Source organism: Falco cherrug, chromosome 1, assembly GCF_023634085.1.
Source record: "Falco cherrug isolate bFalChe1 chromosome 1, bFalChe1.pri, whole genome shotgun sequence".
Lineage (NCBI taxonomy): Eukaryota > Metazoa > Chordata > Aves > Falconiformes > Falconidae > Falco > Falco cherrug.
The window spans coordinates 100401772-100412311 of NC_073697.1; the positions used below are offsets into that span (position 1 = coordinate 100401772).

Genomic DNA, 10540 nt, shown 5'->3' on the forward strand with positions numbered 1-10540 from the left:
TGCGGGCACAGCCCGGGCTGCTGGCACGTGGTGGGGGGTTCGCCCACAGAGGGTCCCAGGGGATGCCCACCACCCCACAGCACCTGCCGCTCCTGCCAGCACTGCAGGCACTGGGGGAAACAGCCAGCTGAGGGGGGGTGAAACCCAGCCTGGCTGGTGGCGATGGGGTTTGAGCCCCCCCCCCCAGTATTTTCTGGGTGAAAAAAGAAATACTTTGCCAGTCTGGAGAACAGCTTTAGCTCTCCCGTCTATTGGCATGACAGCAAAACCACCCACCCGCCAGCAGAGCCGTGGGACCGCTGAAATATCACCAGCCACCACCGCTGACAGTGCCCGCCGTTCCCCCCGCCGGCAGCGAGGTCTGGTGGGCAGCGGCGAGGGAGAAGGTTTAAGGGATGTGGTTTGGTGCGGCCGGGGGCAGAGAGCCGCTGCGGTGGGCAGCCCTGCCGGCGGGGACGGGAGGCGAGCGGCAGGTAGCAGCGTGCCAGATGGCACCTCCACAGCTCGCGTGGGATGGAGGCGGTCTTGTGTTTTTGAATATGATTTTTCTTTTAAATTAAAAAAAAAAAAAGAAAGAAAGAAAAGAAAAAAAAATTCCCAGTACATGTCTTTCCGAGCCAGCAACAGCGTCTGCTCAGCTTGCCGAGGAGCAGCACCTTTGGGGTGACCACGTCTCCCGAAATGCTGGGGTCAATGGTGATGTTTGCAATGGGGGTGAGTTCCCCCGAAGCCAAGGGTGCTTCCTGCACAGGTTAATTGCCTTCACCCCCAAACCCAGCCCTCGCTCCTCAGCTCAGTTTGTTGGGTTTGCCAGGCTGTCTGCTGAGCTGAACAGCCTCAGGCTCTCAAATTTCTGCTCCCCCCTCAGGTCTTTCCATTTCTACAGTTTCTCCAAAGGGGAAAGGGGAGCTGGAAGGAAGAAACATCCCAGAGGAGGACACAGAGCTGGAGCAGGCAGCCCACGCTGCCTTCTCCAGTCCCACACGCCTGGGTGGTGGATCCAAACTTCTGGGAAAGCTGTAAGTGGCTGAAAAATGATCCCTGTGAGAGGAGCACCAGGAGGGCTCTGCAGCTGACAGCAGTGCCTGTAGCATTGCTCTCCCAAGAGCTGAACCCCGGCTTTCCCCCCTCCCATGGTGTGGCCAGCCTCTTGCCAGGGCAGGGGGTGGTAAGTGTCCCTGTCCTCCTCCCCCCCATCCCAGCAGCCCCACGGGTGGGTGCCACAGCCAGGGATGAGTGCAGGGCTTGTTCATGCCGTCACCTCCTGGGCACTGCTGGCAGCCCTGGGCAAGCGGGGTGGCAGCCAGACCCCACCGCGTCCTGACCATGCGCTGGCACCTGACAGCTCCCGCCTTGGGGTTAGGCACAGGGTGACACAAGACCAGAGACCTGGCTCTGCCCTGGGGCCTGCAGCAATGGGCTGTCGCTGTGCACCAGCCTCTTTGCCTCTCTCAGCCATGACAATGCCTCTGGCAAACCTGGGAGATCTGCCCACCCTGCCCGGGTTGCCTGCATTGCCGGGCGGGTGGCTTCGTGTTCGTTATCTCTGCTTAAAATTGCAACCAGATGGAAAGTGGCTCTCTCCAGAGCTATCCCTGCCCACAGCAGCAGGGAACAGCAGCGATGCTGGGAGGATGACAAGGGAAAACCGCCGCTCCCACCTGAGAGGGGAGCTGGGGACCTGCCAGCAGCATGTCCATGCTCAGTCCCAGCCGGCAGCATGGTGGCACAGCATGGTGGCACGAGGAGTGACAGAGCCACGCAGCAGCCTGTATGCAGGACGGGAGGTGACTTCCTTCAGCCAGGGCAGGTTTGGGGGCTGGGGTTACCGGTGAGCAACTGTGAGTCAGAATGGGAGCAGCTGCCACATAACAGAAACCCTCGCACAGTCAGGAAAGCACATCTCCTCCTGTCTGATCCCCTGCACAAACTACCGCTCTGGTGCATGGCCACTGCCCTGCAGCAAGCTGGGTGCAGCCCCCGCACCGGTGCAAAGTGCCGGGCTGGAGGCCAGGTCCTGCTCATGCCACAGCTGCTGCATTTCGTCCCATCTCCAACTCAGGCCACTAAAACTTGGGGCCAGCAACCAGGAGTGCCATCCTGGGGCGGTGATGCCACCAGGCAGGATCCCCCAGGTGGTTGGGGCATCACCGAGTCCCCTTGCCACAGGCACCTGGGGCAGCGCGGTGGTTCCCCATACCCTGGGGAGCACCCTGGGGTCAGAGTGTGGAAAAAACCAACTCAACAGAGCTAAAGCTTCACCAAGGTGCTCTGAGGGCACCCACCCAAGTGCACCCAGCCACCAGATGAGGAAATTCCTCCGACAAGTCCCAGATGAGCTGCCTCAGGGCTCAATCACATTTTCTTCTTCTGCTTTTCAGTGCGTTTACCCCCAGGACACCGCTGGCTGCTCACAGCCAGGCTCTGTGGTCCCCGAGGGGGTTGCCCTGGTCCCCAGCTGCGGGGTCTGGGGGTCTCTGCTCTCCGCCTCGTTGCTGATTTTAGCCGTTCGCACCCACAGAAGACACCATTTCCCACGAACGATTCACAGCCAAACGCCCAGACAAGGCAGAGCTCGCCCATCAGCAGCACAGCGGGGAGTGTCGCTCCTTCCATTAAAACCCCTTTTTTCATGAGAAATTTTCAGGGCTGGGATCGCTCTGAATTTCCCCCGTTGAGGGAAAGGCACAGGTTTTTGCAGGGAAGCGGCTCGGTCGAGGCGACACGGCAGCGTGCTGCCAAAGCACGACTCACCGATGAGCTGACATTTTGCAGCAACATTTGGCAAATGATTAATTCAGATTATCGCCCCGTGAGAGCTGGGCCTTGCCAAACTGGTGATTTATGCCAGGCTCAGTCATCCTGAGCACAGCGGAAAAGGCTCTGAAACGCGGAGGATTCAGGGGGCAAAACACCCTCTGCCAGGGCGGCTGCGCGTGGGAGCTGGCCGAGCGGGGGTCCTGTGTCCTCGTCGGGGACCCCGTGTCCTTGTCTCCCTGCTGCTCCCGGTGGTGCTGGTGCTCACGACGCAGCGCTGCAGCCGAGCAGGTTCCCGCTCCCCGGGAGCTGCGGTGCATGGGAGGGCAGCGCAGCGGGAGCCAGCGCAGGGGGTGGCCGCGGTGGCCCATCGGATGCCCGTCACCGGGGCTGGGAAGCAGCGCCCCGGCACCGCAGCCGCCCTGCGCCCGCAAAGCTGCAGTGACACACAGCGGCTGCCGCGGCCGCATCCTGCTGGCGGCGGGGACCGGGCGGGCGCAGCAGCCACCACCGCCACCGCTGTCCCCAGCCCCCGGCCGGGCTGCGTGAGGCTGCGGTTCCTCTGCGGGGCTGGCGTCCCACAGCTTCCTTTGCTCGACTTACGATGCAAATAATTAAAGCATTCTTAAGCGCTATTAATGCTAAATAAAAGCATTATTGCTAATTAAGCTTTACAATGCCTAATAAAGCAGTTATTTGGCTTGAAGGTGTCCTGATGGAGAGGGCAAATCCGGGCAAATCCCCCAGCTGTCACTGCGTCTGCCCTGGCACCACGGTGTCCCAGGGACACCTTTGCTGCCCGCAGCGGGATGCACGGCTGAGGAGGAGCCGCTCGCCCTTGGCCATGTGCCCCAGCACAGGGCTGAGCCCCACAGCCACCGCAGTGGGGCTGGACTCCCCCAGGGCTGCTGGAGATGTGAGCAGCTCCCGTCCCTCCCGCTGAGCCCCCAGCTCACCTCCCTCCGGGCACTTTGGTGGGCTGTCAGCGCCGGGCAGTGGACAGGGCACTGCCGCTGGCCATGAGCAGGTGGAATGCCACTGGGGTGCGGCGATGGGCCCCCCCTCCCCACCCAGGAGCATGGGTTCAGGTCAAGCATCCCGCTGTTGGGTCCCTCTGTGTCCCCCAGGAATGAAGGGGCCAGAGCCGGGACTTTGAAACTCCAAGCTTTATTCAGTTGCTTCAGCAGCGGTGTGCATCACACGGAGGGAGGCAAGAGGCGAGGCCACCGGCGGTCAGCGGCGGCTGGGGGAAAGCTTGCTCTGCTCCCCGCGCCCCGGCACGGGCCGGGGGCTCTAGTTGGTGGGGTGGTAGGCGCCACGCTGGTGCCACTGCATGTCCCGGATGCGCCTGACCGACTGGATCTGGGGGTGCTGAGCGCCGAAATCTGAGCTGTCCTTGTAGTCCCCCTTTTCAAACAGGTACTGGTAGCCTCTGTAGCCAGGGTACTGGTATCCCACCCACCTGCCAAGGCAAGCACAGGGGTCATGCACCGTCACCTGGCCTGGCAGCCACGGCACAGCCTGGCACAGCATGGCATGGCCAAGGCTACTCGGCCACATGATGCTCCATCATCACCCAGTTCCCACCACTCCGGTACTCACGTGCCACTCTGGACCCGCACGGATGAGACCTTCTCCTGGTAGCCATGCGCATGGAAGCTGGGTACATCGTCATCTATGATTTCAATCTTCTTGCCGGTGAAGCTGGGGTTTTCATAGAGTACAATCTTGTGCTCCTGGCTGTCCTGCAGAGGGGAGAGCAGAAACAGGGTGTCAGCGGCTGCCAGCACCCAGGGCTGGGCAGGGGGGGCAAAGCCCAGGGCTAGGGGGAAACCGAGGTGAGGGGCTGGCACAACATGCCACCACTCCCACCAGTGCCAGGGCTGCTCCACATCCCTCCATCCAGCTCAGAGAGCCGGCACCTGCACGGGCACTGCCAGACTTACCCGCAGATGTCCTCCGCTCTGGGGTCACCTGCCACTGCCCCTGTCCCCGCGCTCCCTCCGCCCCCCCACCGGCTCCCCGGGCCCCGAGGGCTGGGGCGAGGGTGCGCAGGAGGGGGTGCCCCTCTGCCCGCGGGGCTGGGGAGGGCGGGGGAAGGCTGGGGAAGACTTCTGGCTGCAGACCTTGGTCTGGCGGGTGGGTAGTGGCTGTCTGGGTGCTCTCACCACTTTGATGGGTCTCAGGGAAGTGATGCTGTCGCTTCTCCGGCTGTTGGTCCAGGAGTCCCAGCGGGGGTACTCCCCCTTCTCAAACACAAACTGCTCCCCTTTGCAGCTTGCTTGCTCATAGCCCACCCAGCTGGAAGAGAGCAGGGGATGAGCTTCAGATGGGGCAGTGGTGCAGGGGCCAGCACCCCAGCACAGACCCCAGCAAACACCCTCAGGATGTGCCCCCCGGCAGGGCGCAGACCCCTCTGCTCCCTCTTGGAAAATGGAAACGAGCACCGTGGTGCCAGCTGGGGGGCTGGCGGCAGCGCCAGGGTGGGAGCAGGCAGCCGTGCCTGTGGGGCAATGCCTGGGTCCAGCGCACGGGGCCCGGCACAGCCAGTCCCAGGTCCCTGCTGACAACAACACCATAGGGCTTGCCAGCGTGGCTGCTCTGGACACGGTGGCCACTCATTCTTGGTCCCTGGGGACCCGCAGAAGGACAGGATCACCCACATGTCCTGGCTGGGGCTGTGCTGCCAGGGTGCTCCACAGCTGCCCCATTGTTCCTGGGTACTGCTGGCTGCAGGGTGCAGGCAGGGAACCTACCCTGGCTCTTCCCCAGGCACTTTTCAGGGGCTCCCCATTGCCCAGAGCCCCCCACCTAGGGACCACAGCCTCCCTCTGCGAGCACATGCAGGGGTCAGCAGGTGGGTGGGGAGAGGGGGTGCCACCGGCAGCACCACGCACCACCAAGGTGGTGCCATCCCCAGCTGTCCCTGTGCCTGAAGAGAAGGAAACCAAACTGCGGGTAACACCACAATCCAATCCACACCCATGCCCACACCCCTCCAGCCTCCCCCGCACCGAGCAGGGCTGGGGGACACCTGCTGCTGGGCACCCCCTGCTCACCCGCTGGCACCCCCACCACCAGGCACCCGCAGGGGCAAGGCAGGCAAGTAGCACAGCAACGCTGGCTACATGAAATCTGGGGTGCAGTGCGGGTGCCGGCAGCAGCAGCGACATCCCCTTCACATCCCAGCCCCTGCCTCCCTCCCACGCATTGCCATGCCCCCCCAGCCCCCCTGGCACATACGGTCCAGAATGCACGAGGATGGAGCCCACTTTCTCCACGCCGGCTTCCTTCAGGTTGGGGCAGGCACCACTGAGCTCATGGCAGCGGCCCTGGAAGTTCTCCTGCTCGAAGATGGCGATCTGGAAGAGAGCGGGAGCCTCAGAGCAGGGCATGCTGTCCCTGGCAATGTGACACGGGGGGCACACACTGTCCCTGGTCACTGGCTCAGCACAGCCCCATGCCTGCTGCAGCCCAGACCTCGTGCTGCTCTCCAAAACCTGCACTTCAGCAGCTTTTAACGAGCCTTCTAGCATGGACCAATGTTTCCAGCTCTCTGAATATGCAGCTCTCACTACTGGATGTCTGTGATCTCTGCCAGCACTGGCCCAGCGCCCTAGTACAACTCACAGAGGGATGCCTGCGCTCACACCAGGCTTCAGGTGAGTGACCCCCAGCTCTGGCTTGAGCATCGTTGCCGCTGGTGGGATGCAGTAAGCAGGACATCCCGCACACACGGGGAGGGCACTAGGGCAGTCCCGGGGACTGAGCGCTGCCAGCTCAGCACAGATTTCATGGGTCACGGGGTGGCAGGAAGCAGATCTGCTGTGTCTGCAGAGGTGGTGGGAGATTAGGAGTTGATCCGTTCCCACCCGCTCCGCCTGCACCGGGGCCATCAGATGCCAGAAAAATCTGAGCGTGTCCTACCCCACTCCCCGTGCCCTCATCCGTCTGCAAACAGCTCTGCTCCACAGCCGGCCATGCTTGATGCCAGTCGGGAGATGCTGGCAAGGGGCTGCATCGTTGCAGCTCAGCTGCTCCCCAGAAGCGTCCCAGGGGGATGATTTGGGCACTCGGTGAGGCCGAGGGTGCCCCGGCCCCACTGCAGAGCTGAGAAACCACACACTGACCTTAGAGCTGGCTTGCTGCTGCTTGGAGGCTGGCATTTGGTGCTCGGAAGCCATCATAAGCTGGGTTGTCCGCTGCCTTGGGAGGAAAACTCAGTGGGTTACAAGCTGCCACTGAGGATGCACCCGGAACCGTGCTCACAGCCCCCTGTCCGTACCCCACTGCTTGCCCAGCGCCCGGCCACCGACTGCTCCTTGCTGCTGAGTTGCAGGGAAAGGGAGAAGGGGTGCCAGGGCTATGGCTCACGGCAGGGTGGGCACAGGCTGGGTTCACCAGGACCAGTCCATACTCAAGGCTGCTGGGCACCACAAACCTCCCCAGGCTCGTGGAGGAGCCCAGGCAATGGTCCTAGGGCAGCATCACCTGTGATGGGACCTGCAAAGGGTCTCCAGCCCAGAGGAAGGGGACCCAGGAGCCCGGGGCATTTCCAGCAGAGCCCAGCCCCTGCAGTCAAGGCTTTTTGTGCTGTCCCTGCCCAGCAAGTGACAAAATGACAGCTGAGGACTCCCTGTCCCACACAGGTGCCTGAAAGAGGTGATGGGGAGAAGCACCAGGGCTCCCACCACCAGCCTGCCGTGTGCGTCCAGGGTCACTGGTGCAAGACCTCCCAGCTCTGCCCGGCACAGCCGCCCCTACGAAGGACCCTCATCCTCAAATCCAGTGGGATGCCCTGTATCTGATCAGGCTACAAACCAGGCGAAAACGGCTCATTCCCAATAAAACAAAAACCGAGCCATGGCCGGGCAGCAGTGCTCCTGCTTTGGCCGCCCGGTTTGGGCTGCAGGGACAGGACCATCCCCATGGCTCACCCCACTGTGTGCCTGCACCCCACTGCCAGCCCCGCACCTCTGCCCAGTACTGCAGGAGGGAGCTCCAGCACCCGGGGTTGGGAGGAGGCAACGACGAAAAAGAGGACAATAAATAGAAAAGTCTTACCAGTTATACCAGTACCCGCTTGAGCCAGTGAAGGGCTGGGGCCGAGAGGTGGAATTTATACCGAGCCACAGAAGAACGGTGCCAAAACTATTTACAAAATAGTTAAAGCATGATTCAAAGCGAGAATGCTGGATTAAAACCCAATGAAAACCAAGGTCAGCTGATCAGCCGCAGCCTTTGTCTCCCCAAACACCAAGTCGGGGAGTTATTTCATTAGCTTTCACATTCGAGTCGCCCGCTTTGTTGGGTTTGTTGGCAAGGAGATTTGGAGTTTGCATGCATCAGCCGAATGCATGCCAAGACCCAGACCGGCCCTTGCAAACAAAGCGCCCGCCAGCCCTGCTTCAGGAGTTTTGGAGCCAGAGACTTTATCCCTCCAACAAACCAGCAAGCCACCCCACCGCTGGAACGGCCGAAAACTGCTGAACTTGGCTCTTTCCATGCGCGATAAAACGAGCCTTCAAATAACTGGTAAACGTCTGGCTTTGCCCGTCTGCATCCCCAGCGAGGGAGCGCTGCCGAGGGACCCTGCGAGGCTCCTGAGCCTGGGGGCACCGCGGCCACCTCCCACAGCCAGCCAGGGGCTTTGGGGACAGCCAGGGGCAGGAGCTGGTCCTGGCAGCAGCAGGGCAGCACCCTCAGCCTGAGCGCGGGGGCACCTGCGTGCTGGGCTGCTCCCTTCGTATCCCCCACCCTTCTGGGGCCCCGAGAAGCACCCACCCCGCGGGGCAGCAGCAGCAGCAGCACGGAGGCTCCTCCATCACGGCGGGACAGAGCCAAGGACAGAGCAGGGGCTCACAGCCTGGGGCACGCCCCCATAGCCGGGCTGTGGGTTTAGGGCAGCAGCAAAACCCCTTCGCTGGCATCTTGCTGCCTGACCTGGGGAGACGCGTCAGGCCTGTGTGCTGACTTTTGCTGCAGCAAAGTGAGTTTCCCAGTGGGACGGGGGCATGACAACATGGCTATCAGACTCCCACAGCTCCCTCTCACCTCCCAGAGGAGTGGGTCACTCCCTTGTCACCCCAGCAAGTGTCACATAGTGCTAACGTGGCCCAGAGCAGCTCTCTTGCACACAACATCTAATGGGGGTCCTGCAACAGATGATGTGCTGCAGCTCCCCTAGCAGCACTTCTGGCTGCTAGCTCAGCCCCGGCGCCCAGGACAGCCACACACAGGGTCACCCCCATCAGGGTGTTGCCACCAGAGCCTGCCCTGGCTGTCATGTGCTGAGGGGTTTGTCCCTGTGGTCTGCAGCAGCCCCAGCCATGGACGATGGGGCCTCATGGGGCTGCAGGGGCCATGGGCAACTGTGTGGCTCTGAAAGAAATCACGCCACGCCGTGGACAGGTTTTGGCAGGTAGGTTTCTGAGGAAGCCCCTACAATGCTCCCAGCTCTGCCGCCATCCTTTTCTGTTCTCTGTGCCTCCAGCTACAGCACTACAGAGGGATCCAGCCGCTGCCCTCCCCATCTTCCTGGGCTAATTCATAGCGGTCCCCAGCCCAGGATCCCCACGGACCTGCCCCAGGCCCCAGCACAGGGCACGTGCATCCCTGCAGCTGCTGTTGGGCATGTCCCAGCCCCTCATGCACCCCAGCAAGTGGCAGACACAGTGCTTGGCACAGCTTCTGCTGGGCTTCGATTCCTTCCCCTTGGCTCTGCCAGGCTGGTTTTAGTTCATCTCAGCCACAGGCAGCAGCGATGCTGCAGGCAGGCGCAGCCACCCACGGCCCCATGGACTGTCCTGGAAGCATCGAGTGCGGCTCAGGGCCATAAAATGTCCTTTAATAGCTGCAAAGCCAGGCCAAAGAAGAAAAGCTCTGGCATGGCTGTTTGTTGACCGGCACAAAGTGCTTAAGCAGCCTGGAGCCATCTCCCATCTCTGCCACCAGCCCCGAGCAGTCCCCCAGCGTGGCTGCTGTGACCCGCAGCAGGGCTCTGCACCTCTGCCTGGACGGCCAAAGATGCTCAATGCTGGGATGCCCAGCTCCCTGCCAGCATCCTCAGAGCACGTGGCTCGGGGCCAGGGCGGGGAGGGGGTGGGCGCGTCTCTAGCCCCTGCCTTTGCAACCAAAACAGTTGCCCCACACGTCAGAGAGATCATCCCCAGGGAGCAAGAACCTGGGTGCGGGGGAAGAAGCTTCCTCAGGGCCGGGCTGGATGCCCTGTGGAGTGCTGGGTCTGGGCACAGCCCTGGCCTGGGGTGGGTGCGCCTTTGGGGTGCGTGAAGCCTGGCAGTGCCTGGGAACAGCCGTCCTCCACATCCCCACTGGTCCTGGGGCCACCCCGGCCCCATGGCTGCCAGTGTCACCCAGGATCCCCCTGCCACCACCATGGTCTTTGGGTTGGACACCCTCCCGCAGGGGAGCGGGCAGGGCTGAGGAAAGTGGGAAGGAGCCATGAGCAGAGCTCCTCCGGTGATGCTTTGAGAAGGGGCAGAGGTATGGGAAAAACCCCAGGCAAGTGTCCCGAGACCACCCCCTGGGCTGGGCTGCCCCCAGCATGGGGCTCACCACTACAGTGGCCACGCCAGCACCACGCCACAGTACCACCAGGGGTTATTTTTGGAAAGCCTTTATGTAACTGCAAATACTCGTTCTTTTCCTGCGTCTGCTGTGCACGGGAGATGCTGGGGGCACTGCCATGGCACCCATCCACATCTCCAATCACAGCACCCCCCACCAGCATGACCCCAGCCCAGGACCAGGCAGGCCCCCGGCA

The 10540-nt window shown here is 62.2% G+C and overlaps 1 protein-coding gene across 4 annotated transcripts; it reads right to left on the reverse strand.

Annotated features, from left to right (window-relative positions):
• Positions 1-3908: 3908 nt before the first annotated feature.
• Positions 3909-7987, reverse strand: CRYBB2 (crystallin beta B2). Of its 4 annotated transcripts, none has more exons than XM_005439559.3 (6): positions 7822-7987; positions 6888-6963; positions 6001-6119; positions 4884-5058; positions 4360-4502; positions 3909-4219 (listed from the first exon to the last, which is right to left on the reverse strand). In XM_005439559.3, exons 2-6 carry the CDS (start codon positions 6942-6944, stop codon positions 4051-4053), a joined length of 663 nt encoding a protein of 220 aa, XP_005439616.1. In that variant the 5' UTR covers positions 6945-6963; positions 7822-7987; the 3' UTR covers positions 3909-4050. The 4 variants fall into 4 exon arrangements, with proteins under 4 accessions (XP_005439616.1, XP_055568127.1, XP_055568124.1 ...); XM_055712152.1 differs by having other exon boundaries at positions 4926-5058; positions 7822-7975; XM_055712149.1 differs by lacking the exons at positions 6888-6963; positions 7822-7987 and adding an exon at positions 6388-6520 and having other exon boundaries at positions 4926-5058.
• Between the last annotated feature and the right edge of the window lie 2553 nt (positions 7988-10540).

What these genes read in the sequence shown, in the direction of transcription:
- CRYBB2 (XM_055712141.1), bottom strand. Translation starts at nt 6,483, where the DNA reads ATGTCCTGCTTACTGCATCCCACCAGCGGCAACGATGCTCAAGCCAGA. An exon ending in ATCCTCGTGCATTCTGGACC is followed by an intron (nt 5,059 to 6,000) that starts GTATGTGCCAGG and finishes GCTCTCTTCCAG; the next exon opens with CTGGGTGGGCTATGAGCAAG. An exon ending in GTGCGGGTCCAGAGTGGCAC is followed by an intron (nt 4,220 to 4,359) that starts GTGAGTACCGGA and finishes TTGCCTTGGCAG; the next exon opens with GTGGGTGGGATACCAGTACC.